Genomic DNA, 26,155 nt, shown 5'->3' with positions numbered 1-26,155 from the left:
CACATCAAGATTTCTTTATAAATTGAATGCAAAAATAGAATTAACATCAGTTTGACAGTGCACATTGTCCCATTAACAGTTTTCATATTTGCTATTGACTATATAAATATATAAACTGAGATGATAAAAACCGGCAATGTGATATGGATAGAATTCCTGCTGGTTTCACTGTACACCGACCAAAGCACTTATTTGTAAATACTGCAGTGTTGCTTTGTTGATCTTTCCTTAGTGAAATTAATGATTCATTTCAGTTTTTATCAGGCTTCAGGGATGCAGAAAAACTATCAAAAACTTTCTTCTTCTTTACAAAGAATCCTCCAGTATTGTCTGACTTTACTTGGTCGGCTTTTGGAAGCCCTACCTCTTGTGTGCTTATGTGGGGATATTTCATCAAAGAACTGGAATCGATGTCCATATCTGGTGAAACTGACACTGATGTAGCTTTTACAAAGCCAGGCATTGCACTTCCATTGGAATGTCCAAACACACTCCGGGGATCAGAAGAATATATGTCAGGAGAAGTGTTCACAATGGGCTTTGTATATCCTTCATGTGTCTCCAGGTTTGGGTACATCTCTTGCTCTTTCTCAGTTGTAATAACTGTTTCTAAATCATCATAGATAAGATCTTGTATGTTGGATCTAATGATTGGCAACTGCAAATCAGCTGTACCATTTTCATATGCATTGTTATCAAGCCAACAAAGTATAGCTGTATCTTTATTTGAATCAAAACCATCTCCTATAAAATCTTCTGGTGCATTATTAGCATAGACTGTATTTTCAGGAATAATTTGTAGATGCAGCGGTGTTTCTAAGAAATCAGGAATTACTGTAACATCAACTCCATGCTCATTTTTATCAAAAGTGCATATAACTGCATCTTCCTGGCTTTGATCCTCATATGTTGCATAATTTGACTGGTGACGAGGTGGGGAGAAAATTAGATCTTCATTTAGAATGTTGGACTTATTATTAACTCTGCCTGCTGGCCTGTCCTGAAACAAGTTGGTCTGTAACAAATTTTGGTTATCAGACGAATAATGCCAAAGGTCCTTTGGCTGTACAGAAATGTCAACAATATTATCGCATTCATGTATCTTTAAATCACCCTTAAAGAAATGATTATCCATAGCTTCCGGTGACTGATGTCTGAAACGGACACTAGTATCTGTTGTACCTTGCTGCTCAATAACCCTGATATTCTCATTTTGCCCGGATGTACCGGTGGAAGTAAAAGAGTCTTGTCTTGCAATGTTAGGTGTGCTGAGATTATTAGAACTGTTGCCGCCATGTTCACTAGGTGAATATTCTTCATGCTTGAGATGGGTCTTTAATTCCTCATCATTGGAAGTAGGCTGGATGTTGAGTATGTTTTCATCGCTTGGTATTTCCTTTACCTCTGTAGTGTCTGACAGTGAACTGGAACTGAAATTGAAACTGAAGGTTGACCCATTATCTGTTGAACTGTTGTCACAGTCAGATGAAGCATCTTTAACACTGCCTATTTCCTGATTAGGCAAGTGATTGTCAATGCTGTCTAAATTATGTTCTTTTTTAGCAAACACTGAATTTCCCGTATGTAGCCCATAATCATTTTCTCTGCTCTCTACATCTATAGATGTGTTAAAATCGGCATTGTGGCTAAGTGGAACATTGTTTGCAACAGCTTCCTTTGTGTTTAGTGACTGTGGTGGGCTTTCTGCACCACTAGTTGGAAAGAGCTGTTTATGCTTTGGATTCTTGATGGTTCCATTGCTTATAAAGTCTGCAGCTTTTACATTAGTAGTGGCACTAGAGGTTGCAAAAAATGAGTCTGAAACATCACATTCAGGATTTATTTGAGGTCGAGCATTCTCATATGTCGTTCCAACAGTTTCCAATTCTGAAAAATGTTTTGTTTTATGCAGATTGTCCTTTTCTGTACCAACCTCCTTCTGTAAGCCTGCAGGTTTGCCATCCATTAGTTTCTTATTTTTTCCATCCCTAAAAATTCCAACTTCATAACTGAGAGAGTTAGGAATATTCACAATGCACTGCTGGTTGATAGTGCTGCTTTCCTCCTCTTCTCTTCCCATTACTAGCATACCGTCCTTAGATTTGGAGTTGACATACTTTGGACTGTAGCTTCTGTGTATTGCAATTGAACATTCAGTTACAATACTGTCTTGTTCTGAAGTACCATCATCATGAGCAATTATACAATTTCCAGAAGAAGGCTCATTTTGGTACATATGATGTCGTAAACTTTTTGTAATTTCATAAGGATGATTATTCCCTGCTATACCTGCAGAGTTCCCCCTTGGTATGGTTTCATCTGTAAATCCATCGTTCTCATAGGAATTATTATCTGACTGTTGTTCTTTCGTGCACATTGATTTGCATTGTTTTCTCCACAGCTTTTCAATGAAAGGTCTTGTGAACACGCCAAGGCAAAAGGCACTTATGAATGAAATTATCACAGAGAGGCAGACTGCCACAGTGAACTCTTGGTGCGTTCTCATTTGGTTGCTTACAGCTTGTATATCTCTGGGGCTTCTCTGAAGTGAACGATCTGGCTCTACAAACACCTGGTACACAATTCTTCTCCCCATGATATTGGAAACACAAACGTATAGTCCTTCATCAGAATTCCTGGGCAGATTGATTACTAAATGTTTCATTTTGTCTACGTAATGATGAGAATCTTGGTGTTCTTCAAAGATTATGCCCCGTGGGGTCCACCAGAATGTACTTCCACTGCCTACAAACATGAGAAAAAACATAGGAGTTGCATTTCATAGTTAGTCATCCATTTCTTCCTATTGGATAGCCTTTTAAATGCCCACCCTAAAGACATTATGGAACTAGAGAGAGTGCAGAGAAAAGCCACCAAATTCATAAAGGGGATGGACAATCTAACTTATGAGGAGAAGCTAGCTAAATTAGATTTGTTTATATTAGAAAAGAGGCATCTAAGAGGGGATATGATAATTATATCGAAATATATTCAGGGACAGTACAAGGAGCTTTCAAAAGAACTAGTCATCCCAAGGGCAGTATGAAGGACTCAGGGCCATCCCTTAAGGTTGGAGGAAAGGAAATTTCACCAGCAACAAAGGAAAGGGTTTTTACAGTAAGGGCAGTTAAAATGTGGAATTCATTACCCATGGAGACTGTGATGGCAGATACAATAGATTTGTTCAAAAAAAGGTTGGACATCTTTTTAGAAAGGAAAGGTATACAGGGATATAGCAAATAAGTAAACATGGGAAGGATGTTAATTCAGGGAGTAATCCGATTGCCAATTCTTGGAGTCAGGAAGGAATACATTTTTCCCCTTTGAGATATCATTGGATGATATGACACTGGGGTTTTTTTTTGTCTTCCTATGGATCAATAAGTAAGTATAGATATAGGATAAAGTATCGATCATCTACATTTAGCATAGGTTGAGCTTGATGGACGTACGTCTTTTTTCAACCCCATTTACTATGTAACTATGTACACCAGTATCAAATATTTGAAATGGGGTGAGGGAGGATTCCCCGGAGCTGAAAATATTATTGTTCAGCCGTGGAGGACCATCTAATTTCCATGCTGTAAAAACAAAAAGGGTGAGCTGGGGTTTAAAGCTCCCGCAGCACATGGGCCGATAGGAAGGCAAACCGGATGATGTCACAGCTTTCTATCGGCTTGCAGAGCACAGAAGCTTTGAAACGCCACCATAATGTGAATCGTGCTAGCCAAGCAGCTACCGGCACCCACTACGGAGGTAAGTATCGCTGGAAGCAGGGGGTCGCCGGTGCTGAAATTAACAGGGTTCAGCTCCAAACACCCACTGTTTCAATCCAATGTAAAAAAAAAAAGGAAGAACGCCATGGATTGTCACTTTTAAACCATAATCTTTCATTTGAAACACATGAGCTTTAACAACATGTCTGTTCTCTGCTCTGGTTTTGTGGAGCATCTGACAGCCATAATTTTTTTTTTAATATAAAATGATCCTTATGTCCATCCTCCCATCTATTATTGTGCTTATATGACCACAATACATACCACGGGTTTCAGTGAGGTCACAGGGTAAAATAGACTTTATTCCTGCAGGAAGGATTGAGCTCTTGAAAAAGACTGAGTCTTCCATAGATATATCACAGGTTGAAGGGAAATCTCCAGTTGAAAGCAGGTGTTGCCCTTTCATGCTAAGAGGGGCACTGCATGTAACATCCCACTCTCTGCCCAGGTCTTTGAATAGAGTTGACATAAAATGTTTTAGAGTAAGAAGTCTGCAGTCACAAGTCCACGGATTGTTTGATAAATCGACTCCAGCTTGCAGTATATGGGTATACATGAAGACCAAGGGTGCAATGGTAATTAACGCGTTACTGCTGAGCCTCAGAACCTGAAGAAATATACCAAATGCATTTTAAAATATGCAAAATGTAGAGGAGACCTATTAAAAATATAAAGAATACAAAACTTATACAAAGTATGCCTTCAAAACTTTTTTATTTTATTTATTATGAATATTTTATTTAACCCCTTTGCATTGCAGGCAGCAGCAAAGGGGTTAAATGTATTTAAAGAAAGAATTGTTAAAAATCATGGAATAATCAGGATAAATCATATCTAAGTATCTACTAGTTTCTGTGCGTCCTCAGCGTGGAATATCTACAACATACAATGCAAAAGCGGTCGCACTGCAAATTAATTTCTATAAAATGTGATATTGCAAATACAAGGGATGCACTAACGCTGAGGTCTTGGAAACAAACTTAGTTTGGAGGCTCTTGACTTCCACTGACAGGAGTAGTTACAGTATGTTTTGCAATGGCTTTAATCGGTATACAGTAGTATGCTTTGAAGCCACTTCTGAGTGTTACAGAAACGTGCAGATCAATTCAAATGCATAGAAATAAATCTTCCCCAGCAAGGGACTTCACAGCATATTGAATACGGGCCAAATAGAAAGAAAGGTGCCTGACGCTGCTTTTACTGGCCTGGGAATGCATGAGATTCACTCATTCGAAGTCAGACTCACACCACTAGTAAAACTGAAGATTAAAAGATTGTAAACTGCATCATAAAATGAAATATTTACAAGGGGTATTTGCTCTTATTTGTGGTAACTATAGACAAATAACATTCTTCCTTTGCTCTCATTTCCTATATCATTGTATTATATTGTTTGTATTGTTCAGTTAAAACAAAAGACAGAGAATTACTGCTGGCCACACAAAATATAGCTCATAGACTTGACTGGTCAGAAACTCCCCACTCTCTCCTGTTATCTTAACCAACTAGGCTGGTCCAGTCAGTGAAAAAAGAAGAAATTAAGCTATAGAAGACAGGGGGGAAAGGAATCTTAAAAAGATTCCTATGTAGCATGATGAGAAAAATACATCATAGCAACAATTTCTAAATAAAGAAGCCCCAAAAAGTATCTAGAAAAAGGGGAATAGTGTATGAAAAGCTCTAATGCTTAAATATATTTAGTGACAACTACTAAAAATAATTACAAAAACCTTCAATAAAGAACTAGGCTGCCAGATATAAATGATCCACACAGATCACAACAAAGTCACAAAAAACACAATATAATGGCACCTGAATGAAACTGATATCACCTGAGTGATTAACCAATGATAGTCCAGCCCTCAAAGTCCAAGTAAAATCCAAGGATGATTTGCTTGATGTCTCATAACATGTGGGGATAAGACAGACAAATCATAGTGCAACACTGGAAAACAAACTGGTAAACAAACAGACAAACACTAACAACATACAGACACAAAAACGAAATAGCTACAATAAAAACTGATGCATTTAATGAAAAAATGATTAATGTGATAACAATCAACTGTAAAATATACACTGATAGAGGATCACTTCCGGAAGGTCTAAAATTGAAATCCTACTTACGAAAAGTAAAAGGTAAATAGCAGGTAACCGCAAAAGCTGCAAATGGAATCCAAGTTGGAATCAGTGGAGGGACCTCACAAGGCTTCTGCAAACTTCACGCGCTTTCGCCGTGTGTCCCGCTGGCGCGATCTCAGACCTGCTGGTACCGTCATCGCTGGATGACGTGATGCGCATGCGTCGTGAGTCAGATGTCCTAATAGACACTGCGCATGTAGCACTATGGTGAAATGTACCTCCAAAGTCCTTGAAAACTTAACCAAGACAAACACAAAGTCTGAGTCAAAGCCAACTTATACCATGACCAAATCCACACAAGTGATCATCTCAAAGTGATTATCTCAATGTGAAGAACCACCCTATGCCTTTCATGACACTAGGTCACTTCGTCAGGGGCATGCCTGACGATGTAACCTAGTGTCATGAAACGCGTAGGTGGCTCTTCACATTGAGATGATCACTTGTGTGGATTTGGTCATGGTATAAGTTGGCATTGCTGGCTTTGTGTTTGGCTTGGTTAAGTTTTCAAGGACTTTGGAGGTACATTTCACCATAGCGCTACATGCGCAGTGTCTATTAGGACATCTGACTCACGACACATGCGCATCACGTCATCCGGCAGCGACGGTACCAGCAGGTGAGATCGCGCCAGCGGGACACATGGCGACAGCGCGTGAAGTTTGCAGAAGCCTTGTGAGGTCCCTCCACTGATTCCAACTTGGATTCCATTTGCAGCTTTTGCTGTTACCTGCTGATTTACCTTTTACTTTTCGTAAGTAGGATTTCAATTTTAGACCTTCCGGAAGTGATCCTCTATCAGTGTATATTTTACAGTTGATTGTTATCACATGAATCATTTTTTCATTAAATGCCTCAGTTTTTATTGTAGCTATTTCGTTTTTATATGTCTGTATGTTGTTAGTGTTTGTCTGTTTGTTTACCAGTTTGTTTTTCAGTGTTGCACTATGATTTGTCTCGATTATCCCCACATGTTATGAGACATAAAGCAAATCATCCTTGGATTTTACTTGGACTGTGAGGGCTTGACTATCATTGGTTAATCACTCAGGTGATATCAGTTTCATTCAGGTGCCGTTATATTGTGTTTTTTGTTTCCAAAAAAGTATCTGCTTTTATTTAATTTGCAACTTAAGAGTTAATGGACTTCTTATAACGTTTAGGGCCAATGGTCCATGCTTTGCGGTGCTAGTTAAATAAATAACTCATAATTATTACAATTAATGTTACAAAAGCTTGATGCCAGACACCTATGACTAAAAACAAAAATATACAATTGACCTCCAGTATCACATTTGAACCCATACAATACTTTACTATAACATACCACTCAGATTGCTTACACCAAAGTATTCTCATGTTGAGTTCACGTTATTTAAATACACAGTGTAAGACAATTTTTAGAAACACATAACCTGGAGATTCTTGATATCGCTGAATGCCTCTGGATGTATTTTGCTGATCCTGTTGTTCTGCAAATATATTCTCTTTAGCTCGGTGCAGTTTTGGAAATCAACACGGTGAATATGCAAAATTCTGTTGAATGATAGGCAAAGAGTCTGTAGAGATTGTAGCTTTCCAAGTCCTGAAATAAAGCATTGGTTATAAACATTAGTTCCCTCTAGTCAACACTGCACGGAATCCCCCCTCTCACCTGGAACAATGGTTTTCAACTCTCTCTTTAAATAATAAAAACATTTTCTTGTATGGTGTTGGCAGTGTAGGTAGCACTATTCATAGAGTTTTGGAGGTACAATTAGCCCATGGCCCGGAAATCTTACAATCTCATTTTTAGTGCCTGCGGCACAGGGAAATAAAGTGACTTACCCAAGGTTACAAGGAAAGCTGGCATGGGGATTCAAACCGGGGACACCTATTTCTATTACCAATTTTAGGTAATAATCAATGAATTAACAATTTGACCATACACAGGATTCAGTATGTCAAATTCATGTTGTTTTCTATAATGTCATTGTATGAAGGTGCTTTGCATCACCTTTACTCCTCTTGTGTCACGAGCAATTTGAGGCGTATTAATTGAAGCTGTACGAATAGGCATTGCACAATAATATAGTGGTATATGTTACATTTAACTCTGTAACTGCTTACGTCCTTTCTCTTTGCACCAGCCAGATCAAATGTGGCTTCAATCTCTCACTAAGAGATCAGTGTCAGATGTAAGAAAATCAAATACAACATTTAAAGCAATTCTTACAATGCGTCAAATAGAAGATGAGCAAATTGCATCATCTTGACACATATCTACTTTGCGTTCCATGTTAATAAAAATATTGCTTGATTATCCATAAAATGTGGTATGGAGGTTCTTCCAGGACAGGACTAAAAAACATTAAGGTACAGATATTTGCTCAATAAATAACCTTTTTTCCTACAGTATGTGGTCGTATTGTAACATACTGTATACTAAATAAACATTGTGATTTGGCTCATTTACATTTGAGTCAATCAATTGTCTCCTAGAATATCAAATAAACTTTACTTAAGATCAACACCAAAATCCTCTCTCTTCCACCAATTTATTTCCCCCACATTAACTTTCTCTTCCCAAAGTCTTGTTTTCCTTCCCATACCCTCCTCTCTGTCCTCATGTCATCTTTCTCTGTTGGCTATGTCACCTGCCACCACTTTGTCTCCCTTTTATCCCCTCGTGTCTGCCTACCTTACCCCATGGGAATGAAATAGCGTGGTCATCTTTCTTCGTAATTATGCTTTACATTTCCTGCATCTGGTTTCTGAACTAGAGCACCTAATTGCAATAGACATGTAGATGCCTTTCTCTGCTCCCTGTGCTACCAGGGGAGAGAAGGTAGAGCAGCTGAGGAAGTGACGCAATCACGAAACGCATAGGGTCAGAGGTTTCAGGGAATCGTGAGAGATGCGCGCGCAGCTTTTCAGGCACTGTGAAAACAGCCCAGCAGCTCTCGGTGCAATTCTCCTCCCGACGTCTGCTCCTGCACTTGAGCTCGGTACACGGAGCACACAGACGGCATCGGATCGCCTACACAGACGTTCCCCTGCAGCGGAGGAGTCACTAGGAGTCATCTGCCACTGTTTGGATGTGCCCTTGTTGTGAGTAGGATTCTGTTTTTTGTAAACCGGACCAGCAGCGCGACACAACTCATGTAATTTTAGACAGACATGTCTCTTTTATATTTTAATAAATTAGCTTAACTGATTATTTCAGCAATGTTTTGATTGTTCATTGTTTGTTAGTGTGTTAGTCTTGTCCTGTCCTAGTTGTTTGTTGTTATGTTGTTTATGCAGCAGTACACACCATGATTGTCCCTTGTGTTAAACCCACATGTCCTGAGGAAACTTCTTCGTGGATTATTCAAGTGGATCCGGATGTTCCAGATTGGACTTCTGTATCAAGGTTTCATATTACCTTATATTTGCATTTATTGGACTTTTTTGAGGCACCAGTTTGTATTTGTTATATGTACATTTATCATTCAAGCTTCATCCCATTGATTTCTATGAGCCATCGTCATTTCAGTCAGAAGTCTGATTTTTGAGGCTGATATCCACAAATTGCAAAATCATAAAAATAAAAGGAAAATATCACATTAAATGCACAAGTAACCCTGTTAAATGTGTAAATAAAAAGAGAAGTACCTGGGACTGTACCATTAAATGCAGTCACAATATCATTAGACCACTTTTTCAGTAAATCAACTAAGGTTATTATAGCAGTGACTGGTATAAAGTTTAGTGGTTTACTAGTGTAACCCCCTCTAAATGTTTACTAGAATGGCTAGTGTGTACCCGGCCCCACCTTGTGTTGTCATGACATCATGGAGATTATATAAGGGGAGTGGAAAGTTCAATAAGGTTAGGTTCCACGAGGACAAGAGTAGAGGAGCCTCGGGGAGACTGGATGAGTAATGTTATTAAAGTAATAGCACAGACCAGGCCCCCTGTTTATTATATTGTAGATAGGGATAGTATCCTTTAAGTTAGGATCCTATAAGAAGATTTAAAGGATTCCGATATAAGCTTTGAACTATGCAAACAGCATGCCACAGAGGGTCGCAGTAATGAGGACTCATGCGTGCTGCCGGATCGGCTCTAATCGCGGATCTGTATTAATAATCCTCTCCGGCGACTGGGAAGTGGAAGTTCCCATAGCGACAAAAGGTATTAGGGTCGCTTGTACAGGACCCGCTAGGAGCCCTAATGGGACTAGCATTACAGGGATAATACAGAGGAATATTCTGAACAGGAGAACAAGGGTTGCCGGGTCTCACAACAGTTAAGCGACTAAGAGATATACCTCCCTCTGAGTGTTAAGAGTGGGTATTCATAGAAGAACATAGAGTATTGATAACGATAAAGAAATAAAGAGATATTACAACATTATATAAAGTGTGGTCCCCGTGCCTGGTGACCTGAATAAAAAAACTGTATGACAAAAGTTCCTGGTGCCCATTATTCAACAACCTAGCTACCTCATCGCCCAGCCGCCTGACTCCAGCCCCTGAGTTAAGATAACCATACTGTATATATCACACCGATTTAATCTCCCTAGAAGCCGGACAGGAAGGGTTACACTAGTATCAAGCTCTATGTATGATTTACGTAGTAAACAATAAAAGCTTTATTATACCACTAAATGTTGTGAACTTTTGTTATCTAAGAAAACAGATTGTTGTCCTTCAACATGAGATGTCTCCTGAAAATGTGCCATTTGTTTGTGGTTGGCAACCTAAGGTAAGCAGAGGGCTATGGGTGGTGTATGCTTCAGGCTGCAAGGGCCCTTACAGTGCCAGGGAAGTGATCACGTGACACTTTAATAAGATTCTGGATACAGAAAACAGAAGTCAATAAAGCGCACAACTGCGCGAAACGCGTTAGAGGTTCCTATCGCTATTTTACCACGTTGCTGACGGTCATATAAACAATTTTTATTGCGATTCCGCTCCCATCCGAATTTTTTTCAGGCAAGTGCGCCGCTCTATCTCTTCCCCAATGGAGAAAACTTCCGGAAGTCGATGGAACTCTGGCCCATAATATAGCTGGTACTGCCAGAGGCCATGACATTGAAAAAAGTTTTTAAAAAGTCATAATACAAACTATTGTGTATGATTTAAAGGCAATTGTTATGGGGGCTGCAAGCCATTTCTTTGCATGTATCTAAACGTGAATGCCCTAAAATCAGACCCTGTCCAACATGTTAAATGGTTCCTTCTCTAGAGGCTAAACATGAGCAGGGGAATTCATTTTATTGCTGGTATGAAATGAAAAAGCATAATTTTTAGCAACCATAGTGTTTGAGCGTCTTCTGGAATAACCGGGAGAATTATAACACTTTTTAGCAGACACAGGAGATTGTCTGAATATTCCATAGGTGTGTGCTGTGAGTGCAGCCACAGGAGGACTCAGCCTGCTTTTTATAAGTGTAGCCTAGTGCCCAGGCTATATTGTTCCACTGGCCTCAACACTAAGTCCTGATGGGAACAGGCAGTGTTGGGGTTAAACTCCTGTGCAAGGCCTAGCCTGCAGTTGCAGCCTGGATGGTTACTGAGTTGAATTCTGTGGGGGAAAAGGGAAGGGGGAGGGGGATGGGAAGGGGAGAATCCTGCTCAGCTCAATATAGACTTTCTAGGGAGGTGCTATCAGGGTGAAACATTGGCGTATTGGGGGGGAGAGGAACAAGAACCCTATGTGATGCACTCAACCCTACTAGATGAAAATAATAAACTTTTATTGATATAATTGAATAAAGCAAACATAACAAATATATTTAAAACCTAAATTGTGTACTGTGCAGTTCTGATGTGAAATCACTCTAGTTGACCAGGTAGTGTCATAGCTGGTGTGATACACAGTAGAATAGAGTTACTGTTGAATCTCACAGTACTTGTATGGAAATGGTTCAGTAGATGAACAGTATGTATAACCTTGTCAGGGATGTGGTTAGTGTTCAATCTACACAAGTATTGTGATACACAAAAACGCTGGGAGCATTGGTGATACAGCACTGTGTTGCAATGCTGCAGTTAGGCACATAGCATTGCTGCATGCACAAATAACCAAATGCAGACCCAGGCAGGGAGGGACCCCTGTGGTGATGAATCAAAGGGAGCGTTGCTGGGAGGTAGGTGCAGGTAAGTCAAACTCCGTGGCCAACCTGTAACAACAGGGCATAAGGGGACCCCAGACTAATAACCTGCACTCACGCTTTACTGATTGCAACTGCTTCCAGGGGGGGGGGGTGGGGTTTCACAACCCTATTGTGCAAATGTGCTCTGAGCTAGCCTCTATAAACAGGAGGTCTGATAAACCTTGTCGCTAGCTAGTGGGATCCACATGTGTGGCCCACATCAATCTATAATGCTATTCTACAGATCGAAGGCAAACTCCTATGAGTTTGACAGTGCAGCAGTACAGCAGGCGTCGCTATGACGTCATCCCGACGCGCGTTTCGTTCCTAACAAGGGAACTTCTTCCGGGGAGGGGAGGCACCCTGCACAGACCTGCCTTATATACCCTGTTGTTGCCATGGAGCGCTGGTAACATATTCAGAGGGAGGCTCCTCCTTAACCTAGTGCTGTCAGCGCGGCCCTTGGTATTGATTTGACATATAAGGTCTGTAGCAGAAGTGTCCTTGTGGCTAAAAATAGATATAGTAGTTTAAAAACATTAATAAAGCTGATGTACGCAAAATGACTGATTCCTTTATTGTGTGAAATGTTGCATAAATATGCCCTATCATAATCGCTGTGTTATTAAGATCTGGGCACTGATTCTTGAATGGTGTTAATGTGGTACATATATATGCCCTCTTATGATTGCTGCATTATGAGGATCTGGGCACTTTGGTGGATACACACATTTACAAAGGTATACAGAGTGGTTCTAGGGTAAGTATATGTAAGTGGTGATCCTATCCATGGTGTATTAATGGGCATGGGGGATAAACAGGGCACATGGAGGGGATTTCACAGGAATGCACTATAGTTGAAATCCTCATTTAACCCATGAGGTGATTGCGTGCCCAAGATGAAAATCCATCTAGCCTCTTTCCTCAATAGGGCATTATCAATATCGCCTCCACGGAGACCAAGTGACACATGTTCAATGCCTTGAAAGGCCACTGATGTAGTGTCCCCATGATGTGATGAATTGATGTGTCGTGCCAGTGGTGTGTCTACTTCATTCCTGATGGTGCTTGCATGTTCCAGGATGCGGCGACGTAGTTGGCGGGAGGTTTTGCCCACATACATCAAACCGCATCTACATGTCGCTAGATAAATAACAGCACTTGTTTTGCAGTTGAAGTAGTCCCTAATTGTATATGTGGATGAACCGGTGGCATTTTTAAAAGTTTTCTGTGAGTTAATGAAGCTGCAGGCCTTACAAGTCCCGCATTTGAAAGTGCCCTTTGTAGTGTTACTTAGCCAAGTTGTTGTAATTGGAGTTTTGTAGTGGCTATGTACTAGAGTATCAGACAGATTTTTAGATCTCCTGTATGTAATGGATGGAGTATCAGTGAGCACTGACTTATATACATCATCCTCCAAAAGGATGTGCCAGTGTTTGTTGAGAATCCTTTTGATCTCTCTCCACTGTCTGCTGTACGTGCCAATTATTCTTACTGTACTTGGTTCGTTCACCATGGTTACTGAGTTGCCATATCCAGGAGCAGGCTTAATCCGTCAGTTGGAGTGTCATACCTGGGGAGGGAATTCACTGGGTCCATGTATATGGTGTGATGCCTGCCCTGTTATGGGGCAGGGTTACAAGCCCCCCCCCCCCCGGGTATAAAAGTAGACACTGCAACAAATTGTGTGGTGGCTGGTGTGTGTCTTCCTTCCCTCAGGGGAGTGGTAGTGTTCCCCTCATCCCAACAGGGGGTGATGGAGTTTAGGAGGGATGCTTGCGGCCTCATGCCCTGGGTTTCTGCTCCAGGGATTGTGGACAATGCCACATGCTGTATGGAATAAAGACTAAGTTATACCAACGATGTTGTGTAGTCTTTGGAGGAGAAAGAGTTGCCTATGAGGACCATCCTGCCTGCCAGGATCCTCATGGGATGGAGGCGCTGCACCCTGAGGAGGAAAAGCCTGCCCTGTTGCTTCTCCCAAACAACACCAGCGGAGCACGTCTGTGAGTGCAGCCGCGGGAGAAATCAGCCTGCTCTGTGTATATTATTGTATGTGTCTGTGAGTGCAGCCGCGGGAGAAATCAGCCTGCTCTGTATATTATTGTATGTGTGTGTGAGTGCAGCCGGGGAGAAATCAGCCTGCTCTGTGTATATTATTGTATGTGTCTGTGAGTGCAGCCGTGGGAGGAGTCAGCCTGCTCTGTGTATATTATTGTATGTGTCTGTAAGTGCAGCCGCGGGAGAAATCAGCCTGCTCTGTGTATATTATTGTATGTGTCTGTGAGTGCAGCCGTGGGAGGAGTCAGCCTGCTCTGTGTATATTATTGTATGTGTCTGTAAGTGCAGCCGCGGGAGAAATCAGCCTGCTCTGTGTATATTAGTGTATGTGTCTGTGAGTGCAGCTGCGGGAGAAATCAGCCTGCTCTGTGTATATTAGTGTATGTGTCTGTGAGTGCAGCCGCGGGAGGAGTCAGCCTGCTCTGTGTATATTAGTGTAAGTGTGTGTCTGTGAGTGCAGCCGCGGGAGGAGTCAGCCTGCTCTGTGTATATTAGTGTAAGTGTGTGTCTGTGAGTGCAGCCGCGGGAGAAATCAGCCTGCTCTGTGTATATTAGTGTATGTGTCTGTGAGTGCAGCTGCGGGAGAAATCAGCCTGCTCTGTGTATATTAGTGTATGTGTCTGTGAGTGCAGCTGCGGGAGAAATCAGCCTGCTCTGTGTATATTACTGTATGTGTCTGTGAGTGCAGCTGCGGGAGAAATCAGCCTGCTCTGTGTATATTAGTGTATGTGTCTGTGAGTGCAGCAGCGGGAGGAGTCAGCCTGCTCTGTGTATATTAGTGTAAGTGTGTGTCTGTGAGTGCAGCCGCGGGAGGAGTCAGCCTGCTCTGTGTATATTAGTGTAAGTGTGTGTCTGTGAGAGCAGCCGCGGGAGAAATCAGCCTGCTCTGTGTATATTAGTGTATGTGTCTGTGAGTGCAGCCGCGGGAGAAATCAGCCTGCTCTGTGTATATTAGTGTATGTGTCTGTGAGTGCAGCTGCGGGAGGAGTCAGCCTGCTCTGTGTATATTATTGTATGTGTCTGTGAGTACAGCCGCGGGAGAAATCAGCCTGCTCTGTGTATATTAGTGTATGTGTCTGTGAGTGCAGCTGCGGGAGAAATCAGCCTGCTCTGTGTATATTAGTGTATGTGTCTGTGAGTGCAGCCGCGGGAGAAATCAGCCTGCTCTGTGTATATTATTGTATGTGTCTGTGAGTACAGCCGCGGGAGAAATCAGCCTGCTCTGTGTATATTAGTGTATGTGTCTGTGAGTGCAGCTGCGGGAGAAATCAGCCTGCTCTGTGTATATTAGTGTATGTGTCTGTGAGTGCAGCCGCGGGAGAAATCAGCCTGCTCTGTGTATATTAGTGTATGTGTCTGTGAGTGCAGCTGCGGGAGGAGTCAGCCTGCTCTGTGTATATTATTGTATGTGTCTGTGAGTGCAGCTGCGGGAGAAATCAGCCTGCTCTTTGTATATTAGTGTATGTGTCTGTGAGTGCAGCTGCGGGAGAAATCAGCCTGCTCTGTGTATATTAGTGTATGTGTCTGTGAGTGCAGCCGCGGGAGAAATCAGCCTGCTCTGTGTATATTAGTGTATGTGTCTGTGAGTGCAGCCGCGGGAGAAATCAGCCTGCTCTGTGTATATTAGTGTATGTGTCTGTGAGTGCAGCTGCGGGAGAAATCAGCCTGCTCTGTGTATATTAGTGTATGTGTCTGTGAGTGCAGCTGCGGGAGAAATCAGCCTGCTCTGTGTATATTATTGTATGTGTCTGTGAGTGCAGCTGCGGGAGAAATCAGCCTGCTTAGTGTATGTGTCTGTGAGTGCAGCTGCGGGAGAAATCAGCCTGCTCTGTGTATATTAGTGTATAGTAGAGGCAACTCTTATTCTAACAAAAACCAGTGGCAATTCCCCAAAAGACCCAGGTACACCCAGGTACATTCTGAATACATGCCTTAAACTTTCCTTAAACTAGCCCCAGCATTTCTGCATTGATTAATGGCCTATCAGATTAACAGCGGGGGTCCCTGGCAGTCCCATTCAAACTGAATTGGACTGCCAGGGATCCCTGCTGTGTTAATCCTATGGGTCGTTAGTCAATGCAGAAATGCCTTAAACGTGCCTCAAACTAGCCCAGAACATACCCAGCACATACCCAGCACATACCCAGCACATACCCAGCACATACCCAGAATGTAACCCGGCTAGTTTACAGCAAATGTTAGAATAAACGTTGCCTCTACTGTATGTGTCTGTGAGTGCAGCCGTGGGAGAAATCAGCCTGCTCTGTGTATATTATTGTATGTGTCTGTGAGTGCAGCTGCGGGAGAAATCAGCCTGCTCTGTGTATATTAGTGTAAGTGTGTGTCTGTGAGTGCAGCCGCGGGAGAAATCAGCCTGCTCTGTGTATATTATTGTATGTGTCTGTGAGTGCAGCTGCGGGAGAAATCAGCCTGCTCTGTGTATATTAGTGTATGTGTCTGTGAGTGCAGCCGCGGGAGAAATCAGCCTGCTCTGTGTATATTAGTGTAAGTGTGTGTCTGTGAGTGCAGCCGCGGGAGAAATCAGCCTGCTCTGTGTATATTAGTGTAAGTGTGTGTCTGTGAGTGCAGCCGCGGGAGAAATCAGCCTGCTCTGTGTATATTAGTGTAAGTGTGTGTCTGTGAGTGCAGCCACGGGAGAAATCAGCCTGCTCTGTGTATATTATTGTATGTGTCTGTGAGTGCAGCCACGGGAGAAATCAGCCTGCTCTGTGTATTAGTGTATGTGTCTGTGAGTGCAGCTGCGGGAGAAATCAGCCTGCTCTGTGTATATTAGTGTATGTGTCTGTGAGTGCAGCTGCGGGAGAAATCAGCCTGCTCTGTGTATATTATTGTATGTGTCTGTGAGTGCAGCTGCGGGAGAAATCAGCCTGCTCTGTGTATATTAGTGTATGTGTTTGTGAGTGCAGCCGCGGGAGAAATCAGCCTGCTCTGTGTATATTAGTGTAAGTGTGTGTCTGTGAGTGCAGCCGCGGGAGAAATCAGCCTGCTCTGTGTATATTAGTGTGTGTCTGTGAGTGCAGCCGCGGGAGAAATCAGCCTGCTCTGTGTATATTAGTGTATGTGTCTGTGAGTGCAGCTGCGGGAGGAGTCAGCCTGCTCTGTGTATATTAGTGTATGTGTCTGTGAGTGCAGCTGCGGGAGAAATCAGCCTGCTCTGTGTATATTATTATATGTGTCTGTGAGTGCAGCCGCGGGAGAAATCAGCCTGCTCTGTGTATATTAGTGTATGTGTCTGTGAGTGCAGCCACGGGAGAAATCAGCCTGCTCTGTGTATATTAGTGTATGTGTCTGTGAGTGCAGCCGCGGGAGAAATCAGCCTGCTCTGTGTATAATAGTGTATGTGTCTGTGAGTGCAGCTGCGGGAGGAGTCAGCCTGCTCTGTGTATATTATTGTATGTGTCTGTGAGTACAGCCGCGGGAGAAATCAGCCTGCTCTGTGTATATTATTGTATGTGTCTGTGAGTGCAGCTGCGGGAGAAATCAGCCTGCTCTGTGTATATTATTGTATGTGTCTGTGAGTGCAGCCGCGGGAGAAATCAGCCTGCTCTGTGTATATTATTGTATGTGTCTGTGAGTGCAGCCGCGGGAGAAATCAGCCTGCTCTGTGTATATTAGTGTAAGTGTGTGTCTGTGAGTGCAGCCGCGGGAGAAATCAGCCTGCTCTGTGTATATTAGTGTAAGTGTGTGTCTGTGAGTGCAGCCGCGGGAGAAATCAGCCTGCTCTGTGTATATTAGTGTAAGTGTGTGTCTGTGAGTGCAGCCACGGGAGAAATCAGCCTGCTCTGTGTATATTATTGTATGTGTCTGTGAGTGCAGCCACGGGAGAAATCAGCCTGCTCTGTGTATTAGTGTATGTGTCTGTGAGTGCAGCTGCGGGAGAAATCAGCCTGCTCTGTGTATATTAGTGTATGTGTCTGTGAGTGCAGCTGCGGGAGAAATCAGCCTGCTCTGTGTATATTAGTGTATGTGTCTGTGAGTGCAGCTGCGGGAGAAATCAGCCTGCTCTGTGTATATTAGTGTATGTGTTTGTGAGTGCAGCCGCGGGAGAAATCAGCCTGCTCTGTGTATATTAGTGTAAGTGTGTGTCTGTGAGTGCAGCCGCGGGAGAAATCAGCCTGCTCTGTGTATATTAGTGTGTGTCTGTGAGTGCAGCCGCGGGAGAAATCAGCCTGCTCTGTGTATATTAGTGTATGTGTCTGTGAGTGCAGCTGCGGGAGGAGTCAGCCTGCTCTGTGTATATTAGTGTATGTGTCTGTGAGTGCAGCTGCGGGAGAAATCAGCCTGCTCTGTGTATATTATTATATGTGTCTGTGAGTGCAGCCGCGGGAGAAATCAGCCTGCTCTGTGTATATTAGTGTATGTGTCTGTGAGTGCAGCCACGGGAGAAATCAGCCTGCTCTGTGTATATTAGTGTATGTGTCTGTGAGTGCAGCCGCGGGAGAAATCAGCCTGCTCTGTGTATAATAGTGTATGTGTCTGTGAGTGCAGCTGCGGGAGGAGTCAGCCTGCTCTGTGTATATTATTGTATGTGTCTGTGAGTACAGCCGCGGGAGAAATCAGCCTGCTCTGTGTATATTATTGTATGTGTCTGTGAGTGCAGCTGCGGGAGAAATCAGCCTGCTCTGTGTATATTAGTGTATGTGTCTGTGAGTGCAGCCGCGGGAGAAATCAGCCTGCTCTGTGTATATTATTGTATGTGTCTGTGAGTGCAGCTGCGGGAGAAATCAGCCTGCTCTGTGTATATTATTGTATGTGTCTGTGAGTGCAGCTGCGGGAGAAATCAGCCTGCTCTGTGTATATTAGTGTATGTGTCTGTGAGTGCAGCTGCGGGAGGAGTCAGCCTGCTCTGTGTATATTATTATATGTGTCTGTGAGTGCAGCCGCGGGAGAAATCAGCCTGCTCTGTGTATATTAGTGTATGTGTCTGTGAGTGCAGCCGCGGGAGAAATCAGCCTGCTCTGTGTATATTAGTGTATGTGTCTGTGAGTGCAGCTGCGGGAGGAGTCAGCCTGCTCTGTGTATATTATTGTATGTGTCTGTGAGTGCAGCTGCGGGAGAAATCAGCCTGCTCTGTGTATATTATTGTATAGTAGAGGCAACTCTTATTCTAACAAAAACCAGTGGCAATTCCCCAAAAGACCCAGGTACACCCAGGTACATTCTGAATACATGCCTTAAACTTTCCTTAAACTAGCCCCAGCATTTCTGCATTGATTAATGGCCTATCAGATTAACAGCGGGGGTCCCTGGCAGTCCCATTCAAACTGAATTGGACTGCCAGGGATCCCTGCTGTGTTAATCCTATGGGTCGTTAGTCAATGCAGAAATACCTTAAACGTGCCTCAAACTAGCCCAGAACATACCCAGCACATACCCAGAATGTAACCCGGCTAGTTTACAGCAAATGTTAGAATAAACGTTGCCTCTACTGTATGTGTCTGTGAGTGCAGCCGTGGGAGAAATCAGCCTGCTCTGTGTATATTATTGTATGTGTCTGTGAGTGCAGCCGCGGGAGAAATCAGCCTGCTCTGTGTATATTAGTGTATGTGTCTGTGAGTGCAGCCGCGGGAGAAATCAGCCTGCTCTGTGTATATTATTGTATGTGTCTGTGAGTGCAGCTGCGGGAGAAATCAGCCTGCTCTGTGTATATTATTGTATAGTAGAGGCAACTCTTATTCTAACAAAAACCAGTGGCAATTCCCCAAAAGACCCAGGTACACCCAGGTACATTCTGAATACATGCCTTAAACTTTCCTTAAACTAGCCCCAGCATTTCTGCATTGATTAATGGCCTATCAGATTAACAGCGGGGGTCCCTGGCAGTCCCATTCAAACTGAATTGGACTGCCAGGGATCCCTGCTGTGTTAATCCTATGGGTCGTTAGTCAATGCAGAAATGCCTTAAACGTGCCTCAAACTAGCCCAGAACATACCCAGCACATACCCAGAATGTAACCCGGCTAGTTTACAGCAAATGTTAGAATAAACGTTGCCTCTACTGTATGTGTCTGTGAGTGCAGCCGTGGGAGAAATCAGCCTGCTCTGTGTATATTATTGTATGTGTCTGTGAGTGCAGCCGCGGGAGAAATCAGCCTGCTCTGTGTATATTAGTGTAAGTGTGTGTCTGTGAGTGCAGCCGCGGGAGAAATCAGCCTGCTCTGTGTATATTAGTGTATGTGTCTGTGAGTGCAGCTGCGGGAGAAATCAGCCTGCTCTGTGTATATTAGTGTATGTGTTTGTGAGTGCAGCCACGGGAGAAATCAGCCTGCTCTGTGTATATTATTGTATGTGTCTGTGAGTGCAGCCGCGGGAGAAATCAGCCTGCTCTGTGTATATTAGTGTAAGTGTGTGTCTGTGAGTGCAGCCGCGGGAGAAATCAGCCTGTTCTGTGTATATTAGTGTATGTGTCTGTGAGTGCAGCCACGGGAGAAATCAGCCTGCTCTGTGTATATTAGTGTAAGTGTCTGTGAGTGCAGCCGCGGGAGAAATCAGCCTGCTCTGTGTATATTAGTGTATGTGTTTGTGAGTGCAGCCACGGGAGAAATCAGCCTGCTCTGTGTATATTAGTGTATGTGTCTGTGAGTGCAGCCACGGGAGAAATCAGCCTGCTCTGTGTATATTAGTGTATGTGTCTGTGAGTGCAGCCACGGGAGAAATCAGCCTGCTCTGTGTATATTAGTGTATGTGTCTGTGAGTGCAGCCGCGGGAGAAATCAGCCTGCTCTGTGTATATTAGTGTATGTGTCTGTGAGTGCAGCCACGGGAGAAATCAGCCTGCTCTGTGTATGCTCTGTGTATATTAGTGTATGTGTCTGTGAGTGCAGCCGCGGGAGAAATCAGCCTGCTCTGTGTATATTAGTGTATGTGTGTCTTGTGATCATAGTAACAATTCAGTGATTATTTTGGCAGTAAGCCACTTTAAGCTATTATTTTTTTACCTTATCACTCCCTAAGAACACTTAGTTATTGACTGCTTATTTTATTTATATATTGCATTAAATGTTAAGTGTTAAACCTCAATTCATTATCCACCTGGTCTCTGGGAGTTTAAGTGCCAAAATTCAGCGATTTCTCTTTCTCTCCTTTGTGTTTGTCATTTGATTGTAGCCACAAATGATGTTGCTAACTCAAGTAAGGCCGCGCTTATAGTGCCGGCGATGGCAACAGCAACGGTGACACTGACGTCACGCCGCTGGAAAAATCAAATTGAATTGACTTTCAGTGATCGCGATCAAGCTGTCGCATCGCGCCTACTATAAGCGCATGTGAGGCGTCAATACATTTGTTTTGACGCGCCGTCGCCTGCACTATAAGCGCAGCCTAAGTGAGAGTTGTATTCTGGTTTCCCCTAAATAAATGATATTGTAGTTGGATATTCCCTGCACTCTCTCCTGCTAAAATCTATTCCTACATACTGTACCTTTCTTATCATCGCTGCAATGCCCTATTGTACATCAGAGATGTGATCCCAATACTTACCTTTTGGAACGGCTTTTAGCCGGTTTTTCTCCAGCAACAGAGCTTTTAAAGAAGTCAGGAACTCATCAGACGAGCTTTTAACACTTTGTTTTGAAGGCCGCATAGTCCCCTTGAGAAAAACACTGTGGATACGATTTTCATTCGCATTTAAAGTTTCCAAAGCTGAACAGTTGTAGAAAACTCTTAAATGCAATGTTGAAATCCTATTATTGCTCAGATCCAGATGTTTTATGATCCACTCACGACCTGTTGACTCGGGCCAAAAAAGTGTGCCTGTAGGATGGCGACTTAAGTCCAGCATAGACGCAGCTTGGGAGGCTAAATCCGGAAGGCCAGTCATCCCAGTGAGAGAACAGTTCAGTGAATGCAACTTGTCCCACCGACACTCAGAATAAGGGAGGACAGAACCCGGCCTTTTGGTTTCTGACGCAGCAACAAGAAATGTGGAGATCAGAGCTATAATACCAGGACTTGCCATTATACCTAAATGAATAAAAACACAAAGAAAGAACATTAAGTATAAAGTAATAAAATATGTTGTTTGTGTTTATTTGTAACTGCAAACACGTTATCTCTGATATCTTATTGCCTACCTGAAGATAATTTATACAGAAGAGTTCCCTATGCTTTATTAGTGCTGGCAAACATAGGAAACTCCTTTCAGGGAGAACTGGATGGCAAATGTGTGAGATTTCTCAAACTTCCCCTCGCTGGCATTGGGTGGGATAAAATATTTGACTGAGTCTCCCTGACAAAGCCAGCACTGGGGGGCTGAGGAAGGTTACCGAAACATTGGGTCTTTTGGTTATATAATCAATCAATAATAATCATTTTTGCCACTAAGCCTAATCAGTGCTGGCTTTGACATAGCTGTTTGGATTTTGCAATATAATATGAACTCTGACCTTTACCTGGGCACAGACTCTACTGAGTATGCTTTATAGATACAAATATCTAGGGTGGCGCTCTCAGACAAGTATATAAAATGATATGAACTTTCCCCCCAGGCTCAGATCAGACAAATGTCCTCATATGGAGCAAAAATGAGATCAAATGTTTAGACCACATTATAAATAAAGACACAAGCAGCTTTATGACCTTCCAGGAACTAATGCAGAAATATAACTTACCAAAAATGCAATTATTCCCATACATCCAGCTAATGCATTATAGTAAGAAACGCCCAAACTGCGATCAATACATACAGTACTAAGGAAAAACAGTCTAGAAAACTACAGTACTACGTGCAAACTGAATCCTCTAGATATACATTAGCAGAACTATATAGGCTAATAAGAGATCAAGAGATGGAGAAAAATAACAAATTAAACCTAAGAGCCTGGCAAAAGGAGATACAAGAAATGTTTTGTATGGAGGAACTGATAGTAGGACACACAAGGGTATGTAAAGTAATCACCTCCGAAAGCTGGAGGGAAATGCAGTATAGACTCATGCACGGGGCATACATTCAAAAGACAGATAGCTGGTATAGAGGCTGACACAACTAAGTGCCCCACATGCAGACTGACTGGAGCGGGTCTTTCTCACGGCCTCTGGTTATGCAGCAAAATCTCAGGGTTCTGGGATCAAGTGCTATTATATATTGCAAAAGTAACAAAAGTAAAATGGATAAAACACCCGATACCCAGGCTGTTTGCAAACACGGAAGTCTGGTCGATCCAGATCAATCTAAATAAAAAAGCGATCCAACCAACAGAGATGATATTACTGGCGGCGAGGAAAGCGATAATGACCAAATGGATTGATAAGGAGGGACCAACTATATATATGATCCGAACACTTCTCACAAAATTGATCTCAATTGACAAAATTATATAGAAATATGCAGACAAGGATAAAATGATCAAATTTGAAACAAAATGGGGAATGATCATCTCTTCATTTACACCCCGAGAACAGGGAAAATTCAGGGACAAACCACTTTAGGCCAGCCCAATAACTAATGAAACAAGACAGGAGCAGGGGGAAAGGGGAGGGGAGACACTGAGTCACCTAGCCCAAAGTGAATCAAAGGCCGTATTAGACTGATTCCTGAGGTGCTGGAACCAAGCAAAGACATACATATATATGTAGCCAGGTATCCCCGCGCTCCCGGTTTCCCCCTCCTTACCCTCAGTATGTTATGCAGGGCAAATAGAGTTGCCGGTAGTTCTCGCCCCAGGGCGCCGTCATGTTAGGTGTGCGCACGCACGAGCGCAGAGTTACGCATGCGCAGAAGCGGCGAAGGCCGGGAAGAGCCCTGGAAAGTTGCGCATGGGCGTGGCAAGGTCGCGGCAGCCATTAGAGTCGCGCAGGCGCAGTGTCCTATACGCACGTGGTCACAATGTTAATCAGGCAGCTCAGAGACTACAACTCCCATGATGCTTAGGGAGAAAGCTGCCTGGTGACTCACGAGAGCCAATGGAATGGCTGGATTGCTTCTGAAGGAAGGAAGGAATACTACCTGCTTGGAGAGGAAGTTAGCAGTTAAGACCAGGAACCTGAAGGTGCAGGTTAGGTCCACGGAGCAGTGCTCCGGGGACTAGGCCAGCGGTATACCCCCAGGGCCCATTTAGTCCCCTGAGACACTGTAGAGAGTGACTGTTTGGTGTAGGGAACTGCCTTAAGACAGGGACTCCTTAACTGTACTCATAGAGAGAGGCTGCAGGACAGTGCCTGAATGTCATTACAAAGTGTAGCTGCACGAGCATCTGACTTCATAGCAGAGACAATTTGCAAAGGGATCATCCGGCTGGGGATCCCGTCCCTGGGGAGTCAGTGTGCATATCCATTTCTGCAGAGAGCAGCGCAGTGCGCCGTGGGATCACGTTGCGGAGCTGCTGGTCATCCAAGGATTATCCTGGTTAGGACAATAACCAAGAAGGTACTGTAGTATATTAAGTACACCAACGGGCCCCAACTCAGGGAAGCGTTATCCCCCACATTCACATTAACTTTATAGCTGGTGGACACTCAGAGGTTAAGTGCCCTGGCACATTGGTACACTAAGGACAAAGGGTGATGCAATGACTGATATGGGATGTATTGCCATGATTGACAAGCGGGGTGATACGCTGATACTTTTGATGTACAGTAAGGATGTTATGTTCTGATAAGGTTACCTAAGTTACAGTACATTCTCAGTAAATACTGTTCCCATTCAACTGTGTGTGTATTTACTGTATGGTTGTTCTGGTGAGGGCACACTCCCACCCCGTTGGGATCCCTCATCAGTGGAGGCGCTGCACCGAGTGTAAGTATACCCCAGGCCCCCAGTGGCGGAGGTTCAGGCCTCTTGTTAGCCTCACAGGTGACAGCAGCATCCATTAGTAAACTCCACCAACATCGCGGAAGCGGTGAGACCGCCGCTTGCAGTGAGATCGTGATTTTGTACACTGCCTAAAAGAATGGCCTTCTTGTAAGTGCACAATCTATAGGTTTGGATGGGATATTTTTTATATAAAGGTTTTATTACATACATATTTGCACTATGGAGTGTTTCCTTTCTCTCTCCTGAGATTACCTGCATCAACCACCCTACCAATCTACATCGCCACAGGTTGCTCTTTTTAACTCACCAGCATGTGACTATAACTTTTGGAGGTCCTCATCCACAAGAGTCTCTACTGTACTACCCTAGGGTGTTTTTTTCTATTTCTATTTTAATATGACTGATGTCCCCCGCTCCCTCATCTCCTTGGGAAAACAACTCTACTGAGTATGCTGCCATCTTTGTTTTTGAGTCTCCCTGATAAAAAGGGGGAGCAGGCTGATATGGCTGTATCTTTCCTTGACTTGAAGTCTCAAATAAATACTGGAACCTGGAAAAAATATGGCAACATTCTAAGACCCTCCCACATAAAGTAGTTACTTCAGTGTACACTGCTATTCTTTATGCTCACTTTTTATATTTATGTCTCCCAATATAAAGCCTTCAGGTTGAAGATTTCCAAATGACTTGCATACCTGGTGCTTTTATCCCCCCCTACAGTATGGTTCTCCTGTATTATACAATGTCTCTTTGCTCATACTGCAAAGCACTGCACAGACGTTTAACTCTGCAAAGAAAGTAATAAAGAAAATAATTTGCTTCCAAGCAACCTACCTCTATTCCCTGACACGCTTCATTTGACTTTCGATTGAATTTATTTCGTGCACCAGCAGCAGCAGCCGTTGATCAACCAAACAACTTATGAATCTTCAAACATCCAGTTTTCCACTTCAGAATTTCACATGCGTTGAAAAATCAAGATTTTGGACTGCATTCAAGACCCAGAGCGGCAAAGGCATTTAAGAAAGAGAATAGACAAAAACAGAACTGCGTTTGTACTTCGGCCACTCTTGCAGGCAGCTTCCTGCTTGGGAAATGTCGGTGACTAATTGAACAGACATCTGCGTAAAGTGCTCAGTCCCAAGGTAAGCACCTTTATCCACAATTTCTATCCACAATTTCCCCGTCTGCCCATTTTATTACTGGACAAAGTCTGCCGCTTTGTATACAGTATGATGGGTATGCCCATGCAATCAGTCACATAGTTTCAGTTAATAAAAGC

General features: G+C 43.1%; 1 protein-coding gene across 1 annotated transcript; it reads right to left on the bottom strand.

Annotated features, from left to right (window-relative positions):
* On the bottom strand, positions 1–26,155 carry LRRC66 (leucine rich repeat containing 66). The gene is made up of 5 exons (XM_075566651.1): positions 25,708–26,155; positions 21,603–22,085; positions 7,334–7,503; positions 4,041–4,383; positions 1–2,745 (listed from the first exon to the last, which is right to left on the bottom strand). The coding sequence occupies exons 2-5, from the start codon at positions 22,078–22,080 to the stop codon at positions 251–253; spliced, it is 3,486 nt and encodes a 1,161-aa protein (XP_075422766.1). The 5' UTR covers positions 22,081–22,085; positions 25,708–26,155; the 3' UTR covers positions 1–250.

The sequence above is a fragment of the Ascaphus truei genome, chromosome 1, assembly GCF_040206685.1.
Source record: "Ascaphus truei isolate aAscTru1 chromosome 1, aAscTru1.hap1, whole genome shotgun sequence".
Classification (NCBI taxonomy): Eukaryota; Metazoa; Chordata; class Amphibia; order Anura; family Ascaphidae; genus Ascaphus; species Ascaphus truei.
Note: the sequence above shows the minus strand (reverse complement) of the source record. Positions and strands in the feature narration are given on the sequence as shown.